The sequence below is a fragment of the Ascaphus truei genome, chromosome 1, assembly GCF_040206685.1.
Source record: "Ascaphus truei isolate aAscTru1 chromosome 1, aAscTru1.hap1, whole genome shotgun sequence".
Lineage (NCBI taxonomy): Eukaryota > Metazoa > Chordata > Amphibia > Anura > Ascaphidae > Ascaphus > Ascaphus truei.
In genome coordinates, this window is record NC_134483.1 from 118,443,787 (window position 1) to 118,465,729 (window position 21,943).

The 21,943-nt window shown below is 42.1% G+C and overlaps 1 protein-coding gene across 5 annotated transcripts in view; it reads left to right on the forward strand.

The window, feature by feature from the left end:
• SUSD1 (sushi domain containing 1) overlaps positions 1 to 21,943 on the forward strand; it is a 179,803-nt gene that overhangs the window by 130,616 nt on the left and 27,244 nt on the right. For all 5 annotated transcript variants that reach the window (XR_012800399.1, XM_075593999.1, XM_075594032.1 and 2 more), the window contains 4 exons: positions 1,308 to 1,393; positions 2,835 to 3,024; positions 14,961 to 15,054; positions 17,315 to 17,570. Coding sequence is in view for 4 of the 5 variants with exons in the window: in XM_075593999.1 (XP_075450114.1) it covers positions 1,308 to 1,393; positions 2,835 to 3,024; positions 14,961 to 15,054; positions 17,315 to 17,570 (626 nt within the window). In the remaining variant the exon portion in view is untranslated. The remainder of the gene's footprint in view (positions 1 to 1,307; positions 1,394 to 2,834; positions 3,025 to 14,960; positions 15,055 to 17,314; positions 17,571 to 21,943) is intronic.

A 21,943-nucleotide genomic window follows, 5' to 3' on the forward strand; every position in this document is an offset into this window, starting at 1 on the left:
TTAACCACAGAAATAATAATAAATAATAATATCATAGATGCGAATCATATCAGAAAGCTTATTAAATTAGGCAGATTTTCACATACACGTTATAATATGCCAGTCAATAATACGTTGGGGAATTCTTTTCTATCTTAAATATATAAAGATGAGGACACCAGTATTGAAAAGAAAATCAATTTGTATTAAAATGTGCATATACAGAAATGTGTAAAGCATACTGTACAACAGGTTAATATAGGGGAGGCAAACCTTTTTCCCTGTGCACCCCTGCCGGCAGTTCCCCTCTCTCCGTGCCCCCTCCCCCCCTATTACCTCGGCTCCAGCGTTGCATCATGATGTCTCGTTGCCATGGCAACGTGACATCACATGACCTCACGACGTCATTTGACACTGTGTTGCCATGGCGACGTGTCTAAGAAGCCGCCGGAGCCAATGTAAGTGCGGTTTACAGAAGCCTTCGCCGCTTCCCCGACACTTCATTTAAGTGCCTTCGGGAAGCGCGCGGGGGCCTCTGTAAACCACGCGCCGCCCGCAGTCAGTCTCGCACCCCCCAGTTTGCGCACCGAAGGGTTAATGTATAAAGTGACACTGCAAATATGACAAATCACTTACATGTGACTCTTGACAAAGGGCTGCTGCCCAAAATGTCAAGTCTCTTCAGGCGAGTGTGTCAGCTATGCAAGTGCTGTCATACAGAAGAAGCAAGACTTACTGTTCTCGGTGCCGGGGGGGTCAGTTTGTGCATTAACCTATTGTATGCTTTACAAGACTTGTGTCCTTCTCATCTTTGTATACAGTATCTAAGATAGAGATTTTTTTTCACCATGCGGTTATTGACTATATTATGGATCTATTGGAGGATATTTCAAATATAAGAGGATATGTAGACGTTAATAGGCTGTTCTATTTTAAACCTTTGTGCATATGCTTTTATAATAATCTTATTGAGTACAACATTTATAGATATTGTTTCCTGTGGTCAAATTTACCACAGTATGAGTGCTTTTTTTACGTTATATTACTATAATATACAGTAAGCCCCACTTCCCACCTCCCAAATGTCTGATTCTGTTTGGACTTTCAGGGGTCAGTTTCAGTTCTGAACATTCTACTGACAAATATAGAATGCAGACACAATCCAAAGGGTAGTCCTATTGTGTACGTATAATATACCATGGGGAGGTTTGTAGAAACAATTTATAGTAGACTTCGCTTGCCACTCTTGCGTTATCAAATCCCGGAGGAGACTAGAGATGGAAATTGTTTACGCTATAGTCCAACACGTTATATGTATTGATTTTCAGGAGGAGAACCTATCAGTAATCTAACTTTACTAAACGAAACGTGTTTACGCTGGAAAAGGCAATCCCCATTGAAAGAGGTGTACATGGTAAGCACAGTAAATGTTTACAATTTTGCTTCTGTTTTATGTACAATTGAACCTCGGGACACTATATTCTGCTGACATCACGTTAGCCCTGAATTTTGTGTCTATCAAACACAGTGTTTCATTGTTAAAAAGATGTCATCACTGCTAAGTTACATCCTTAAATAATTGAATATCTCAAAACCCACATGCTGTACATATAACTACAGTAGGGATTCCGGTTTAGGTTTTAACCGAAAAACACAAGAAAAACACCACGATTTGATCAACTTGCACTTCTACTGTAGTTAAAACCAATAAAAACAGTGATTTTAATTAAGCTCCTACAAAGGCAGCCAACAAAACATCAGGACAACCATACTCGAAGGTATACTTGTGTAGCCCCTTTACCCCCACCCTAAGTGAGATTTGGTCTGCTACTCCATATTTAATGCAGTGTGGTGCGTACCTGTGAGGTAACAGGAGGGCTGAGTGCTCAGCATTGGTGTGGGGAGAACAGGACAAGATTTACAGGTTACCTTATTCGTGGTTGCAGTGCCTCCAGTCAGCATGGATCCTCTGGTGAGAAGGATGGCCAAGACTGACACCTTTCTTTAGCCCAAGACAGTGAATCACAATAGTCTCTGGTAACCATGGTATTTATTGCAATGTTCAGGATCTTACACAGCAGGTACATCACTTTCCTTGCTTCCCCTAAGAAGGTCACTTCATGGCTTGAGGCCCATCCAAGTTTCCTCCTGCATGGTGCTCCTCCTGATGTCCCCTTATGAGACACAGGGAAGTTGTTGCTCACTACACAGAGGGAGGAAAGAGACACACCCACTGTTTGGAGAGAGACAGTATTTATACCCTGGGGTTGGGCTTGTAACACTGCCCCATAACAGAGCAAGTCTGATACTGGCAGGTCATCACATCCAGCATAACACCCAGCCAGTACCCCCCTCCAGGCTGACATTCTCTGGCTCTTGCTAGGCCCGCCCTTAGATACAACTACTGCATTTAAGGCTACAATAGCAAACAAGGCCTTAGGATGGAATTAACCCTTCCACTGCCTGTACCTTACAGGAAACAGGACTTACACTGGTAGGGCTCAGGGAAATAAGTAGTGGCCGGAGGCTAGGCTACACTTGAAAGATATTAGATTTGTTAAGTTTGTTTTTTGTGATTAAAAAAACGGCAGCATTGTCCTCAAACAGCACATCATGGTTTTGTTGTCCAAAAGATTAAGACCCATATTTGCTACATGCTGCTTGACTATACAACATAAATTGGTCATAAATTATATAGAGCACTATTACTACAGGTGACCATATGCGTATTGTGATTTGAAGGGAGAGATGAAAAAACAAAAATGGTTTTCCTGTGTCTCTCTGACCTGTGTTCCCTTTTTGGAGGGACTACACCATTCAATAGACTGTTTCCTTTTATTTTTTATTTTTTACAGTTTCTCATCCATGGGAGAAGATGGTATCAGAAGGATTTCATTGATGAGCTAATGTTTAACTTCACCACAAATGAGGCGCATCCCGTAGTGTGCTTACAACTGCATCCCGGCACCAACTACACTGCACATCTCATCTCAACATCTCATCAACATTACCCTGCACAGATCAACATAATGACCCGAATCGCAGGTAAAATATGCATATCCTCCCTGACTCGTAAAACAACGATGCCTGAAACAAGCACAAAAGAAACTTGCCTTTTTTAAGTGTTAAGAAGAACTATTGCTTTACCATACAGTACACTTGGTGTTGCAGGGGCAATTACCTCCAAGGGCCAAATTGAACTAATTCCAGGGACATGTTTAAGGGTCTATTTGGTAATTTGTTTTAAATCCTATACTTACTAATTTTAAGTATTTATTTTTTTAAAGTTAGATTTGGGAGGGGATTGGATTTCCTCAGGCTGGTTCCCTTTTGTGTGATGTCACTGCGTGTTCAGCAAGAGCTTGTACAGCCGGAGTACCCCCTCCCCATAACTTTATTGGTTCTCGGATTGACAAACCCGTCCCATTCAAAGGCCCCTACGAATTTCAACTTCATCAGTTTCCAAACAAATGAAAGCAGCCAAACCTTTGCTATTATCATGGTTAGAATTGTTTAAGGTAGCCAGTTAGACTGTCCAAAGAAGGTTTTCTGGCCAAGTAGGTGTGATTGCTCCATTAAAGGAAAACAAGGGGGGCTGTATGTGACACACAAAAATTGTGCTCAAGGGGGCGTGCACGCAGTGTCGGGGAGTATAGGAGCTCACTGATTTAGCTCCACTGACTCCACTCTAATAGCCGCCGTTATAGCCCTCCAAGCCGCCGAAACTTACTTTTAAAGACCTCCCCCCGCCAGCAGAATCTTATGGGATGCCGCTAAAGAAGGATAGAAAGCCGCAGCCTCACGTTTTTTCACAAAAACGGCATCTCCGGTTGCCGAGATCCAAGATGGTGCACGCACACCCACAGGATCAACAAGCTCAAGCTCAGCCTCAACAACAATAACAATAATAATAGCATGTTCTTGTATAGCGCTGCTAGTTTTTTTATGTAGCGCTTTACAGACATTTTGCAGGCACAGGTCCCTGCACCGTGGAGCTTACAATCTATGTTTTTTGGTGCCTGAAGAACAGAGAGATAAAGTGACTTCCCAAGCTGACAAGGAGCTGACAATGGGAATTGAACCAGGTTCCCCCTTTTCAAACTCAGTGCCAGTCAGTGTCTTTACTCAATGAGCCGCTCCTTTCTCCTCCACTCAACAAGGTGAAAGCTTTATCGAAACAGATTAAGAACAAGGTACAGAAGAAACTACCGAAATCACCCCAAAAGCGTTGAAAGAATTATTTAAAGAGATGCAAGGGGTTTTTCAAACTGCGCTTACAGTAATAAAGCTGTTGCTGAATTTAAGGCAGATGTGACTTCCCTGACGGAACGAAAAACGCAGGTGGAAAACAAAATTATTTAATTGTTTTGTTGGCTAGTGCTTTTATTTATTGAATTGTGGTGTTTAGGTGCATGTGTATGTTTTATTATTGTGTATTTTGAGCATTAATGTATTTTTATTAGGGTGACCATTGACTGCTATAGTGGCTTATCGTGCCCAGACACTCGCGGGGCCCACCCGAGGACCCCCAGACTCCCACGGGGACCACCTTGGGACCCCGTTGGGGCCCCTGGACATCCACAGGGACCACCTTCTGGTATCAATCCTGCGTATAAAAATATAACATCTGGTTTTATGTGGGGCCACAGGGGGTGGGTGGGTTGTGTATCGTGTTTAGTACATATTGTAATGTTTATTGGGGGCAGAGGGGGTGAGTGAAGGACCAAGTACCCACGTCACTCACCCACTCTGCCCTCAATAAAGCTGCTATTGTGTCTTAGCCCCTTCATTGCCTTAGCGGCTATCCGCTAAGGTAATGAAGCTGCATTATTGTAATTTTTATTATTAGTGTGCGGGAGCAGGGGGTCTCTTGAGCTGAACCACATTGATTTCAGTCTCGGGACCCCCTGCTTCCCGAGATACGGGGCCCGTTATGGGGTGCCGCCAGTATCTCCTATGCATTTAAATGTAAGAGTGAGCTTAATTAGCTCCACCTGAAGCTAGCCTCTCCAGGAGGAATTTAACCTCCTGCACGCTGCACCCTACATACTACACACTCTCTAGCATACAGAGCCAATGACTCTGTCACAATATATTCCCTTTGTATTGTGTTTTTTATTTTCACATGTTTCATTTCAAGGGATTTTTTGTGCTTGTTTTCGCTGTGCACTATTCCTCCCTCAGCTCACAGGGACGCGGTCATCTACCCAGAGGGAGCACGTCCTTGGAGCGGGAGTTCTTTAAATGGCCCCACCATGGTTTGGTGTATAACTGCGGCGGTAACAATGTTGTGGAAGGGCAGGAGTGGATGCAAGTTTTTACAAAGATACTCACTAATCGGCTGCATCAAACCATCGGTTTTTCCCAGCCTAGAAAACAAGCGGGATTTTACAGCGAATACAACACAATACACCACACCCACGTCATACAAGAAGTGATTTCCCAAAGTAATGAATATGATCTACCACTCAGTTTAGGATTCATAGATTACAAAAAAGCATTTGATTGTCTTGTCAGTATTACTGTGGGCAATAAAGGATTAATATTGGGCACATCAGGGGTTGTCTATATATTCCTCTGTACAAATGTTTAAAAGCAGTGATATGCTCTGTGCAGGAGATTGTGGACACTGGAGGGGTTAACCTGGACTCTCTATGCAAAGGCACTTTTAATCAATGTAATCACTGTTTAATGGTGTGAACATTGGGCATTGTATGCCTGGGAAAGTGAACCCATTGTATGGGCATGCAGCTTCAAGTTGTGTATGTTTTAAGGTGTGTTGCCAATCTATTTATGCTGTGCCCATTGTTAAGGAACTAGGGAGAGGTTAACCACCAACATCTCAGAGCCAAGTTGGACTCTGCCCCTGTCTGTGATTAGATTTAGTGAATGGGAACTCCAGGTATTATAAAGGGCCATAACTGATGAAGTATCGGAGAGCTGACAGAGGTCTGTGTGAGAGCCACTGTGCGGTTCCACTGAGGATCATGAAGGCATTCTTTACATGGGCCTGATGTGACCGGCAGAGCTGTGTACTCGGGGGCTGGAACAAAGTATCAGGAGCTAGTGAGTGCTCTCGGGGACCATCCTCTCAGCCAAAGCTGCGTTCTTTGTGTGCATTGTTGCCTAGCGCCTTTTTAAGTACTGGATTGTGGGGGGAGGGGCAGGGGATTAGAACCCCTTCCTGTTACTCTGAACCTGCCTCTTGCCTCCTGCCTTGACCTCAGCCTGTGACCCAATCATGCACCTCTGCCACCTGCCTTGATCCTCTGCCTGCATCCCGACTACGATAACTCTAAACAGGACTCTGTCCTCTGGCTCTGGTCAGTGAATATATACCCTACCTTAGCTCTGTAGGTCCGCTTCCTGATCTGAGATGAGCACCATTATAGAATCTCAGCAAGACCAAAATGACGATCAACAAATGTGTCAAGTCTGCAAAGATTGAAAATGGAACAGAACTAGAAGTCGAAGACTGTCATTGGGTAGCAAATAACAACGGATGGGAACCTTTCGAATGAAATCAATAGGAGAATGAAGAAGGGATGGAACGTATTTGGAAGAAACAAGATAATATTTTAACTGAACCTTCCACTTTGACTGAAGAAGAAAGTTTTCGACCAGTGTATTCTGTCCGTGCTCATGTATGGATGTGAAACGTGGACCCTACAGTAAATGTGAATATAATTCAGAAGCTTCAAACAACACAAAGAAGTATGGAGAGATGCATGTTGGGTATTAACCAATGACACAGGGAAAATAAATAATGGGTTTCAGCACAAGGGTGAAGAAATTAAAATGGCAGTGGGCCGGACATATTGCAAGAAGAAATTACCATTGTTGGACAAAGATGGTACTTGACTGGATTCAAAGAGTGATTCAATGACCAAAATGATGACCAAAAGTAAGATGGGAGTATGAAATCAGAAAATTTGTTGGAGCAACATGGAGAAAAGAGGCTTGCAACCGCAGCACCTGGAAGATTGCTGGGGAGGCCTTCATCCAGCAGTGATAGATTAGAGCGAGAAAGAGAGCAAAGTAAGGTGAATAATATGTCACTTTCGCAGTGTTCCTCCTAATTTCATGTGTGCTACTGTTCTTACAGGAGAAACTGGGCCTGGCAAACTGGGTGTAAAAACGAAATATATATACATATAATGTGTGTGTATATGTAAATATGTATGTATGTATGTATGTATGTGTAGCCCTGTTTCCTACTGAATACAGTGTAACTACCAATGCTGTATAACCTGTTGGCTCGCAGGGCCTAAGCCTCTGCCACAGAGAGCCTGGGACAATGTATATGTATGGATTATATCTTATCAGATGCAGCGCCTCCACCTGCGATGGCTCCCAGCAGAGCGGGAGTTGTGCCTCGCAGGACAATAACACAATACTACTCACACAGCATGTAAAAGAAACAGTAGCTTTACTATCGGTAACCATAACCATGCATATATGTATCATAACCCATCAGCATTTCTCCCTAAGGAGACACTTTAGTTAACGCGTCTCGCAGGACGCGAACTTCCACCGTGCTCCCACCCAGTGTCCAATACCCCGTAACACGAACCCCAAAGATAAGTGTGTAGGTGTGTGACTGCGCAGCCACTAATATGAGCAATGTTATAGTTCGTTCACTTTATGAATGTTACCTGCGCGCTCGGGCCCGCCAACAGACTTCACAAAGGATCCAACGACGCGGAGCTGCCTGTGATACCTTCCGGGGCGATCCACTCGGATGGCTGATGATATGCCTGAAGAGGTCTGTCCCAAACTTCTGGGATGGTGCTGTGACAGTCTCTGTGTCTTTAGCAGCTTCACTCACTAATGTGACAGGTTCCTATTCTAGGGCCTGTCCCTACATTAACTCTGACTGACTGTGACTCAGGGCCTATCTGGCCTGGGGGTATATGGGCCTAGTGTAGAGGCTACTTGCTTCTCTACACATTGAGCTCCTTCCTCGTCCCCCTCCCGATCTTCTCTGATCAACGTGCTCCCCTGCGCAACCTCCTAACCTCTAACGGCTGAGCTCCTGTCTCCCTATTGGCTCCCTGGCATCACCTGGTCTGACTGAGGCACATGGGACTTGTAGTCTCCGATGCTATGCCCCCTCTGGTTGGTCCATGCTTCGAGCGCTACCGCAGCCACTCTCTGCTCATGCGCGCACTCTAAGACTCGCTGCGCATGCGCGAGTACCAAAATGGCGGTGCCCTGAACGCTCGGGCCGCCACGGAGGCTCCGGTGCACCGGAGCGCTCCCTGCACGCTCTGCAACCTTCCCTTACTCTCCCTATTGCAGCGGAGATAAGGGTGAACCTGGGGACCTGGCTACATATGTATGTATGTATGTATGTATGTATATAAGTGAAACAAGGCAGCAGGCACTCTGTAGACAATGAAATACTGATGCTTATCCCATATGCGATATTGAAACAGCAGGTATTAGGGATGTCCCTGAGGAAGGTCACGTGTAGCTGACCAAAACGTCGGATGTAGTGTCTTGGTTTTTGTTACCTCAATATATTGTCATTTCAACTTGGCTGTGTGCTGTCTCTTCTTTCCGGATGAAGATCTGTTAATACCTGCTACTGTATGTATGTATATTTATATATATATATATATATATATATATATATATATATATATATATATATATATATATATATATATATATATATATATATATATATATATATATATGTGTAAACACAACAAAGAAAGAAACCTCTAAAGTAGCACTCAGACAAATAATTGCAAAAAATATAAAGGGTACTTTAATTAAATCCAAAAGATAACAGAAATACAAACAACTGACCAATGAACCCGCCTGACTATAATTGATTAGTGGACAATAGAAAAAATAAAAGAAAAAAATATATATACCAGACCCCCAAAAAAATACAAGAAAAAATTGATGCCCCAAGATAAACCTAACTCACTGAGGGAAAAGATAATTTCCCGCAATGAAGTAAATCAGACCGGCCGGTTACAGAGAGTATTGCTAGTTAAGAGACATCATTCAAAAAAGGGTCAAAAAATGCAAACTAATAAAAACATACAAACACAAAAAACCCCATGGTGCTAAATTGATAGCAGTTAAAGTGTTAAAAACACTATAATAAACCTGTTGCAGTACAAATGATGTTAATTCAAGGCATGCATATAGAATACTCCATTTAGTAACCCAAATACATAAATATAGATAAATAGGGAAACAGAGGGAGGGAGAAAAAAATCAAAGATACTCAGCTCCTTGAAAATGAAATACTGCAAGCATCAAACAGCACAGCACAGTCCACTAATGATGTCCAAAGATATAGGACATAGATAAGGGTTCAAAATAGAACATAGGCAGGCAGGGTCAGCAGCAGCAAAAATTAAAATTAGCCCACTGTTTGTTACCTCAATATATTGTCATTTCAACTTGGCTGTGTGCTGTCTCTTCTTTCCGGATGAAGATCTGTTAATACCTGCTATGTATGTATATTTTTTTATATATATATATATATATATATATATATATATATATATATATATATATATATATATATATATATATATAATATATATATATATATATATATATATATATGTGTGTGTGTATATGTATGTATGTATGTATGTATGTATGTATATATATATATACACATTGAATCCCAGCGCTTCTCCATTGAGTTATCAATAAATGGGAGAATAAATATACATAGTGAAAATACTTTGTACTTATTACCATATATGTTTTGTCAATTTGATGTAGCATTGGGCACCCCTGTCTTTTGTTGAATACATTTGCCACGCCTAGTAGCACTCATTTTGGCATATACTGTATATATATATTCATGATGTGGTGGGTGTAGGAGTTTGAGCTAACTGGGAATGTGTGTGTGTTAATCAATTTCTGACTGGTAACAGTTAAATGGAGGTAGGTGGCACCTTCCCCCAGAGCTCACCCCTCCCCACCTTTTTAACTTGGGAGGTTCTGGCATTTTGCTGAAGGCACAAGACTCATTGCAGTTGCTTCCCCTCATACAGAGGTAAAAGGAAGGGTTCACAGCTTTAGTGTTAGGACCTGCATTATTGGTTATTCCTTGTTTTTTATTCAATTTTACCAATTGAAATTGTTTATGTATAAAAATGATTTTGCAATAAATTTCTGTTAAACATTAAACTCTGTGTAATTTACCTTAGCCTTTTTGGGACTTCATTATACATAATAGTATTTTCTCAGCTGTGCTACTGAAAAATGTTTGGGTTGTAACAGTGCCTGCATCTGCTGCGAAATAATACCACAGATTGTCCACTAGATGGAGCTGTGTATTTATAAATTATGCCAGTTCAAGCGCAGGAACAGAGCATAACACACATAAGAGCACAATAACGAGCCCCAATTTTATAACCCATTTAAATTGCACACAGAACTTTTGCTTGGTGTTCTCATCTTCCCCCTTTGATTGAAGCACGCCAGCTATTAATCAAGAGAGATTAATTTAATAAGGGCGTATAACCTCCATTCCTTTATCGTAGCTTTCAAAGCCCGATAATGCAATGTACACCATAACAGCGTTTTCTATGCAGCCTCTCCCTTTAGTAAGTTAAAAACAAAGAGACCGTTTCGTTCCCACACAGTATTTATTTAGTTTAATCTACCTGTGTTGTGGCATTCTCACACAGAATCGCTGAAGTAACCACAACTTTATGGTGCAGGTTCCATTTTTCGGGACAGGAAAACAATCCTCATATCACGGGATACTTTATTCGAGTAATTTCCGTGGTAGAGTATAGCAGAAAAAAAGGGCAATAAAAGGGGTAATTTACACTGATATATGTATGTATGTATGTATGTCTTTATTTATATAGCCAGAGGATGAGACACACACTCAATATCAATGGTAATAGAGGTGGGGTACTTAGCTGCCGGTGCGCTGGTCCTGGGGAGCTCCTGTAGTCCCAAATGTTCCAGTACAAAGAAGGAGAAGCAGGCACACGGTCTTACTCAAAAGGAGGTTTAATATGCCATAAAGTCCAACGTTTCGGCAGTCACCTTGAGAAAGGCAGTATTTGACTGCCGAAACGTTGGACTTTATGGCATATTAAACCTCCTTTTGAGTAAGACCGTGTGCCTGCTTCTTCTTCTTTATTTATATAGCGCCATTAAGGTACATAGCGCTTCACAGCAGTAATACACGTGACCATCATATAAATAGCCAATACAAATAACACATAAAGTGCTTCAGACATAAAAGTTACATTTAGGAAAAGGAGTCCCTGCTCCGAAGAGCTTACAATCTAATTGGTTGGAAGGAAGAACTTACAGAGACACTAGTAGGGCGTTCTGGTAAGTGTGTCTGCAAGGGGCCAAGATTGATGTATTCTTTACTTCTTTACTCTGATAGACATTATATACGTAGAAAAGAAAATAATCTGGTATGCTCTTTTTTTCATTTATTTATTATCTGCGAGGCTTCATTGAACTCTGAGATGCTTATGCTAAAGATCAGTGAGATCTGACATGTGTGACTCTGGGAAGGAAGTCACGGCGCCTTTATTGCCTGCTGCCTTCCACTCTCCGTAGTACATAGAGATGCACTATGTATGGATCATTTTATTTCTATAGCGCCAACCGTATAGGCCGCGCTTTACAAGATGACATTTCAAGGTTAAATCAAGTATAAACAATGGGGGGATGAGCAGCAAGTCAATGACAGGATAAGGCAAAGGGAGTTACAAAGGGCTTATAGTCTAAGTGACTTACCATTGTTATTCTTTACTCTGTATGTACAGTATGCTGCTTATATCCCTTGTCAAGTGCTACATGACACCTCTCAGCCATTTAAGAAAATGTGTCATAAGCTGTCTTCCCACAGCGGAACGTGTCATAGCACTGCTTAGTCACTCGAGTAGAACAGTGTATTGGTGCATCACCATGAATAGCTCATTTATCAATTAATTCTATTTCCAATAGTAGATCCAGACTCCAGGACATAGAGTATATTGGCATGACATCTCAGGGTGAGAAACTAGAGGCCTGGTGGTCCCCACGCAGGTACCCCAAAATAGGTCTCCTAATAACAGTATACTCAACCCCGAGGAATAACTCAAGTAGGTCCAGCAATGGATGGTAAAAATAAAATGGGCTATAGCCCTTTACCTTCCTTTATGGTGTCCTTGGTTGATGGATCAATTCCAGCGTGCCGTCCTCTGAAGGTAGACACAAGCAGCAAAGGATGAAGAAGAGCACAGCAGCGTTTCCCAGCAGCTTCCAGCTAGTATAGCGCCAAAAAATGAGGGTAACTCCAGATAGGGATAAGTGATAAATATAGTAATTTATTGGTCAGTTAAAAAGAAAAACAATGGTAGGAACGCACCTACGCGTTTCATCCGTAAAGGACTTTCTCAAGGTGTAGTGAGAAGTTCAGAGGTGCATCATTATATCCACAGACAATTCGCGCCAAAATCGCGGCATCTGTGACGTCATTTCCATGCGACTGTTAACCTCATCGCTACTATGACGCGCGATTCACTCCATACTCGCGCTCATAATGGAAAGAGTACACAAAACGCCGTGATTGGCTATTAAAAAAGAAAACATTGAATACCAAAACTTTAATCAGAAAATTGTTAAAAATACATGTTTAAACAAGAGAGGCTCTTGCAGATAAAGCTAATGGATGCATGATTAAACTCATCCCCTTAGAAAATAGAGAAAAAAGAAAAAACAAAAGTAATCAATAACCAAATAGAGAACACTGGATAAATCTTATACTTAAAATGTAGACTGGGGTAGGATTGTCCGCATGTAATGAACTATAAGTTTAAACATCCAAAACACAAGTATGTAGAAATACAGGTTGACAATCCTCATCCATGTAAACATAAGAAAATACTAAGGGAACAGGGAACTCTCATTCCCAATCTCAATATATTGCTGTTGACGAAACCATATGGCATAAATACTGTGAATAAAATTAATCCAGCATATAATATATCATATTTGCAATTGGTCATTATATGACTACAATGCTTCCAACAATCAATATAAAAAAGGTGCACAGAAATATTGAAAAATGATGAAATCACCATTAATAGTTCATACAGAACATGTAAAAAGATCAAAAAAGAAGAAGAAAAAACTTTAGATAAAATATATAGATACAAGTCATATATAAATATAATTGTGAATCATGCATACTAAATATAGTTCATGCATACTACATGTGAAAAAGATAAAATGTGCACAAGCGCTAAAGACTAAAACACCAGTGTGACAATTGCAAAATATATATATATATATATAAAGGCTGCCTAGTAATACTGTCAGTACTGACAGAGAAAGTGAAAGTGAAAACAAAGAAAAACCTGGCGCCAAAAGTTCATTGGATAATCCTGTACTCCTCAGGGGATCAGCACACTTGCTTGACAGGCCATATAGGGGAAAAAACACAAACAGACACAGATCATAGTGCAACACTGTAGGGTTAAAACAGGTCTACACTAATACACACACTGCACATATAACATAGAGACTCCTAGTGACTATAAAAACTATTTATTAAATAAAAAGAACTATGCCATAAAATGGTTTGGACAAATGAGAACACCGCTGGTCATCCAGATGTGAAAAATCAGAGCCCTACTTACAAGCAGCAAGACAAATACAGGCAATGCAACAAAGAGTCTTCCGGCTGCTGCTGATGTCTTTGCAGAGATGTAATTCCTGCTGCACCGTGACTTTCGTGCTGACTCTCCCTCCAGGGGTTAACAGGAACAGTGGCAGTGTTGGAAGCCTGCTTGTGGGGCTCACAGCTCTCCTCCACGTGAGGCTGCTCTCCTCACTTCCTCCTCCGGTTACACAGGCTGTCTCAGCGTGCCTGCACGCGAGTGTGCACGTGCCCTTAAAGGGACAGTACAAGCGTCCTGTATGCCAAGAACTAACGGCTGCAATGGGGCTCAAATGTGACCAAGTGTCCCAAAAAGTCCAATACCAAGCTCAAAGTGACTGTGTCACCTGCCCTACGCGTTTCCCTGAGGAAGTGGAGTAACATCCACGAAACGCGTAGGGCAGGTGACACAGTCACTTTGAGCTTGGTATTGGACTTTTTGGGACACTTGGTCACATTTGAGCCCCATTGCAGCCGTTAGTTCTTGGCATACAGGACGCTTGTACTGTCCCTTTAAGGGCACGTGCACACTCGCGTGCAGGCACGCTGAGACAGCCTGTGTAACCGGAGGAGGAAGTGAGGAGAGCAGCCTCACGTGGAGGAGAGCTGTGAGCCCCACAAGCAGGCTTCCAACACTGCCACTGTTCCTGTTAACTCCTGGAGGGAGAGTCAGCACGAAAGTCACGGTGCAGCAGGAATTACATCTCTGCAAAGACATCAGCAGCAGCCGGAAGACTCTTTGTTGCATTGCCTGTATTTGTCTTGCTGCTTGTAAGTAGGGCTCTGATTTTTCACATCTGGATGACCAGCGGTGTTCTCATTTGTCCAAACCATTTTATGGCATAGTTCTTTTTATTTAATAAATAGTTTTTATAGTCACTAGGAGTCTCTATGTTATATGTGCAGTGTGTGTATTAGTGTAGACCTGTTTTAACCCTACAGTGTTGCACTATGATCAGTGTCTGTTTGTGTTTTTTCCCCTATATGGCCTGTCAAGCAAGTGTGCTGATCCCCTGAGGAGTACAGGATTATCCAATGAACTTTTGGCGCCAGGTTTTTCTTTGTTTTCTCATGCATACTACATATCACAGGAGCAATTTACTATATTAATGTTTAGTACATGGATATAACGAGTATTAATAAAAGAGAATGTATTCTCCATAATTTTAATAAAGTTTAAAAATTCATTTGAGCCCTACAGTATATGATGGATTAATATGTTTACACAAACACATATAGAGGAGACATCGTGTTGTGAATACATATTATTCACATATTAGTCACTCGAGGCCTTAATATCTTCATGTTTTGTCTCTGTTAGATCCACGACTTCCTCGGGTGGTATTTATAGCAGCACAGGGTGAATTACCAAGGCTGAGCCTTCAGAGCATTGAAGACAAAAATGGACCCATCAGGTGAGAGGCTTTTCCTCCGTACAGCCCAAGCGAATGATGCACTAATCTCCCGGTGTGTTGTTTTTTCCCCGGCGTAAGCTGCTTAATGATGTGATGGTGATGGCTGTCATACTACTGATTACATTGTTCCTGAATACAACGGTTTCATCCTTCTCGTTCTGTTCTTCTTCTTTCAGGGAAACGTACTGTAGGTGCCTGTTTTTTGTTTGTCATTTTTAGCAAACGTAGGCCGCAGCACAACCTCATTGCAGAGCGTTGCTAAGGCCATAGTTACTGCTGTAACTCATTGAGTGTGAGAAGGCCCCCTGGCTCTCGCCGTTATGCTCCATCTGACCCTCGCCATGTGTACAATCATTCCCTGCGACCTTTTTGCCTGTACTGTAAGGCGCAAAACACTCAGGTGTAGTTACCCCTCTGCTTTTCATTGCATTTTCTTTTGCCCCTGGTTAATGCCCCCTGTGAGTAGGAGGCATAGCAATGTGGGCTATGCATTGGCCCAATGAGATAGGAGCTCCTAGAGCAGGGGGGCTCATCTCCAGTCCTCTTTCCTCCCCTCCAACAGGTCAGGTTTTCAGGATATCCCAGCTTCACCACAGGTGGCTCAATCAGAGGCTCAGTCGAAACCGCCTGTGCTGAAGCAGGTATATCCTGGTAACCCGACCTGTAGGAGAGGGGGGAGGTGCTTGAGCACTGGAATTGAGCCCCCCTGTCCTGGAGAACCAGTGTCTGTGACTCAGTTATATATTATAAGGGATTAGTCTACATCATGAGGTACAGTACAGTGCTATTTTTCATTACTAAGATTATGTAGGGATAAAGAACGATTGTTCTTAGGTCCCATTTCCAGTCTCATCTGACAGGAAGCTCGGTCTCGTCAAACGGCTTCCCCTTCAGCCTTCCTTTTATTCCTGTCCCACCATGTTTCCTGAGGTTTTTATTTTTTAATTTTACCACAATGTCAGATGTTCCCCAAACGTCGTTTCATCTTTGTTTAGCACCAAGTAAGAGAGGAGGGGGGGGGGGGGGGGTGCTCTGCTTGCAGGATGAAAGGGCAGGGCCTGCTCCCAAAGAACAGATTAATCCTTTTAAACAAAATTATAACATAATACTTACTTGTTATCCAACTTTAAAAATCTGAGAGATTTTACTGCTCAAACATATCCCTGTTATGGCTTTTCTTGGGAGTCGCTCCTTTAGCGTTTTCCTGGTACATGATGGGAATTTGCTTAGGGGCAGATGGGGATGACTGCTCCGACAGAGCAGCAAGCATGATTGTAATTAGAACGGGGCCCCCGCCTCTTCTTTTTGCAGGCATCTGGGTACCATCCGTGTCATGCGATCGCTCCTGGAAAGATCACTATGACGCAGAAGTGCCGAGGGTCCGATGGCACTCTGATGCCGTCGGACCCCCGGCACCGTAAAGGTTAAAGGTACTCTCCGGCTCAGGACCAAATGTAAACGAAGTAAATATGGCCCAAATAGGAATGATTGGTTAAACAATCACACACGCAGAGTGTTTGGGGTGGGGTTTGCTTTTCCTCCTCCCTTCTGTATAAAGTCCAGGTCCCAGAGAGCGGGGACAACTGTTCTGGGCCTGGAACTGGAGGTGGGACCCCTTCCTCTGCTAAGCACAAGCTGAATAGCCCGGACCCTCACTCTCCCCTCCCCTTGCTGATCAAACCATTCGTGCTGCTTAATAATCCATCCAGATCACTGAAGTCACGGGCTCTGGGAAATCTGTCAGTGATGTAACTATGTTCAACAGGAGCTGCACAGGCAAAGCCCCCGCACCCACTCGCTCCCTTATCTTTATTGTACATGAGACAAGGACAGGGTTGTTAGGGTACAGGAAACAACTGATAAACACCCTTATTTAGATGACCATATTAAAAAAAAGATAACTTGATTCATTATTAAAGAAATAAACACCGAATATTAGCTTTAGGCATGGTTACATTTGTTTATGGCAGACAATTATATTGTTACGTTCTTTACAAAAGGTTGTTTTTATGTCATTTTACAAGGGATTCCTCCAAGAAAGAATGTGATTATCAGGCAGAAAACGGAAAAACGAAGGAGTGTGTATATTGTAATCATCTATTTTATAGTAATTATTACTGCCTGAGATACTGTACCAGTAATTACAGTAACTATGCTGGGAGTTCCTAGCAGGTTTAATTACGTTCACAGTGTATACAATGGAAAATAAGCTGTACCTCATCATAATTTTGCTGTAACCTTTCTCTATTTCTGTTTCCAGTTCCTACCAGGTGTTTGTGGTTCATTTGGTCTCACTCTGCACCTTCACTTGTGAGTCTCTGGAGGCTGTAACGTATTTTAGTAATGTATCCAAGACTCTAGGATACATCACTGCGGAGTTCCTTCCCAATGACATCACTGAACCTCTGGAGTTCTCACTTGGGGACAGACAATACTACAGAGACTTCTACAATGCTCCTTTAGCACGAGGGAAAGACTATTGCATTATACTAAGAATTGTGAGCAAGTGGAACAAGGTACGTTGTTAGATTCGTTAGTGTTTTGCCAAAAAAATATTTTCTTGCATGGACCGCATTTTAAAGCGGACAAGAAGCACAAGGTGACACACTGTGTGCTCATTTGTATGCCATTACCCAGAATCCCTGGCTGCAGTGGAAGCAATGTATGCTAAGACATAATGGGGAAAATCAGGGTTATCATTAAATAGCACCATAATAAATTCCTCATGATATTTTCTGTGCTATAGATTTGTAGTGATGCTTCTGAAGTCATGCAACACTATCTACTCTATCAAGAAGTCCCATGTTGGTCCATTTAAAAGTATTGCAACAAATCTACAGCTCTGCAGGACCAATACTGCTACTAGACGTATACAAAGTTACATAGTAGATGAGATGGGAAAAAAGGCATATGTCCATCAAGTTCAACTTATGTTAAATTTAGACAACAGATACTTATCCTGTACAGTATATTTATCCAGAGGAAGGCAAACAAAAACCCCAATAGCACATCATATAATAATAGCATGTTCTTGTATAGCGCTGCTAGTTTTATGTGGCGCTTTACAGAGACATTTTGCAGGCACAGGTCCCTGCCCCGTGGAGCTTACAATCTGTATTTTGGTGCTTGGGGCACAGGGAGATAAAGTGACTTGCCCAATGTCACAAGGAGTCGACGCTGGGAATTGAACCAGGCTCCCCTGCTTCAAAGTCAGTGTCTTTACTTACTGAGCCACTCTTTCTCCCATAATGATATTTCATAAGGAAAAAATAAATTCTTTCCAGACTCCAATATTGGGAATCATATTACTCCCTGGATCAACATCCTTCCCATGTTTACTTATTTGGTATATCCATTTATTTATTTCCTTTCTAAAACTATGCCCAACTTTGTTTTGAACATATCTATTGTATCTGCCATCACAGTCTCCATGGGTAATTCCACATTTTAACTGCCCTTACTGTAAAGAACCCTTTCCTTTGTTGCTGGTGAAATCTCCTTTCCTACAACCTTAAGGGATGACCCTGTGTCCTTTGTACTGCCCTTGGGATGAATAGTTATTTTGAAAGCTCCTTGTACTGTCCCCGAATATATTTGTATATAGTTATCATATCCCCTCTTAGGTGCCTCTTTCCTAATGTAAGCACATCTAAATTAGCTAGCCTCTCCTCATAAATTAGATTGTCCATCCCCTTTATTAATTTGGTGGCTCTTCTCTGCACTTTCTCTAGTTCCATAATGTCTTTTCTATGGAGTGGTTCCCAAACCTATCCTGCATATTCAAGACATAGACATGACAAACATAACAGATCTCAGCCTTTCACAGCCACAGGGGCACACAGTGCAATGCATTGCAGGTCTCTCTGTCAGCATAGGGATTACCCCAGGGATTTATCAACCCCAGTCCTCAAGACTCCTCACTAGGTCAGATTTTCAGGATATTCTTGCTTCAGCAGAGGTGGCCCAATCAGTGGCTCCCTGCTTCAGCTCAGGTGGATCAATCAGTGGCTCCCTGCTTCAGCTCAGGTGGATCAATCAGTGGCTCAGTCGAAGAAGCTGGGATATGCTTAAAACCTGACCTGTTTGGGGGGGGGGGGGGTGGAGGGGGTCTTGAGGATGGCAGTTGACAACTCCTGGGTTAACCAAAAATCTGCACTGCTTTTTTTTTTCTTGTTACATATATTTCATCAAGGGGGCCTTGCAATGCCGAATATGTTGTAATTTTCTCGCCAATCTCTCTATCAGTACATTTTAAGTACGAGTGATGAGGCAGATATTCACGTGTAGGCAATTTTCCTAATTTTGCTTGTCTCTACACATAGCCCAATCTAAACACTTCATTCAGCGTGGTATCGCAGTGCCAAAGCCACCTGGAAACAATAAACAGTTGATTTAGATTCCAGCAGTGCTGAGTGGGAAGCTAAGCCGCTGGCCCGCGGGTGGTGCCACTGTATGACTCTGCAGATGTTGCTTCTGAAAAGGACAACAAAAAAAATCGGCAACATGAGCTGAAGATATCAGTTGGATTCAACTTACTTCCACGATGGCAGTGAAAAGAAATACAATCGTTATTAACCCTTTCAGTGCTGGAGGCAAATCAAATGCGCGGATCTGTTAAAAAAATGAAGAGTTTTTTCTGAGTAAAAATAGTTTTTTGGCAACTCAACCAGTATTACACCAGATGTTATAATATATATATATATATATATATATATATATATATATATATATATATATATATATATACAAAAAGATAGAATCCGCAGCACACGCAAAATGAAAAGTTGTTTAATCCACGAAATACATCAGGCAATCACAGAAACTCCAGCAGAGCGACGTACGTTTCTGACCACAAGATCTTTTGTCAAGCTCTGTGTGTGTGTATATATATATATAAAACCGGGAAGGCCTGCAAGAGCACAATAACGATGATCTTTCCTCTAGGAAGCTCTGGTTCTTGATCAATTCAGATTTTTTTCTAATTTGGCTTATGGTAATGTCAGCATGGATGTTGGCAGCTGCTTTGTGTGTAAATGTATATCACGGGGATATGTCTGGTTATACCCATGCACCAGCTTCACGTTGCATGGCTAGCAAACAACCTCGCACTGATGAGACCCAAAAGGTGGAAAAAGCTGTCTGTGAGTAGGTTTACTGGCTCTACACTTCCTAAACCCAGGCTGTGCTGAAAAGCTGTGTAATACGGCAGGCATAAGCTTTAGGGGTCCATGTTAAAATGGATGGGAAGTAAAGAGTGGCACACTGTGCTCATTTGCATGTCATTGCCCAGAATCCCTGGCTGCAGTAGAAGGACTGTTTGCTAAGTGATAATGGGGAAAGTTATGGTTGCAGACCTGTCTAAGACATGCAAATGCATCACTAGTGGTATTTTTATTTACTGTATCAAGATATGCAATCATTGAACACGTGTATTCCAAGGTTTGTGGTTGGCCATCATTATGTTTTTTGGTATAAATGATCTAGCTGGCAAAAATAATTGCAATAGCTATTGTATGTATCTTTTTGAAAAGCAGTGAAAGGAAAAAATGATTGAATTGTACCTTAACCAATTTGTACATGGGGCTAGGGCGTGTGCATGGTTGTGGATGGATTTCTTCTGCTTGCTTTGTTTACTTGGGAATTGCAGTTATTCGGTTAGGAAGCACAGAGTAAAAGTTCTTTAGGATAAGTTAAGTGAAAGCCAAAGGCCGAAATACATGAACTGTGGTCACATGAGTCCTGATTATTATTGTTAGATTTAGACTCAGATCCACAAATCTCTGTTAATTGACTTAACGTGACTTTAATCTAACTTAATCTCATGTTAAGCTTAACAGTGTATCTTCAAAAGCCAATAACGTAAAGCTAAATCATGTTTTCCCTGTAAAGGGCTTTACATTAACTTTAATGACCGTTGGTGATAATTATGTGCAAATTATATGAAGCGTTACAATAACAGCGCATACGCACAAATATGCGTTAGGGTTAAAGTGTGGACTTTCGTTAGGTCTAGGGTGACCAGATGTCCCAGTTAAGCCAGGACAGTCACGGGTTTTTAGGGCTCTGTCCCGAATTTTTTGGGTGCTGTCCCGGTTTTGTATCGCCCTTCTGAGCGCCGAACACGCATGCGCAATCTGCACTTGCCGGTTGGTCGTGTGCATGCACGACCAGCAAGCTCCGTTCTCGCATGAGCGACCGGCAAACGCAGTTCACACATGTGCAGCCAGCAAGTGGCCGGCTGTGCATGCGTGACATTTGTCCCAGTTTTTGCCGGGACAAATATGATCACCCTAGTTAGGTCAGACCTACAGCAAACTTGGCTTTACTCACATCCTGACGCTGAACGAGCGCATTAACAGGGTCCAGATAGCGTGTAACGCCACAGCTAGGTAGGAGTTAACTAACATAGCATTAATTTCCTCTCTTCTCTTTCTCAACCTGAATGAAACACCTATTTCAGGGTCTGGGTCGGATTAATGCCAAAGCACACTGAATGTCATGTTATTGACAGAAAATGCAATGCTATGTGACATTCAGCCTATGCTAATGAGGTGAATGTCTGTTGTTTTTGCATATAATTAGCTTTGAGGATATGCATTAACCTGAGGGAAAATAACATCCATTCTTGTTTTAGTAACATCACGTTATGAGCCCTGATTTACTTAAATGTTGTGATTCTAGCTCAATCCCCCCCTCCTCACACTCATTCCCCCCCTCCTCCCCCTTGCCACACACACAGAATCTTCCCACAATAAGTACCCCTGCACACAAAATACATACAGTACCTCCGCCTCCCCACACAAAATACTTTCCACCCCCACACATAAAAATACAATTCTCCACACACACAGAGTACACACACACAAAATACAATAACCCACCCTCCACA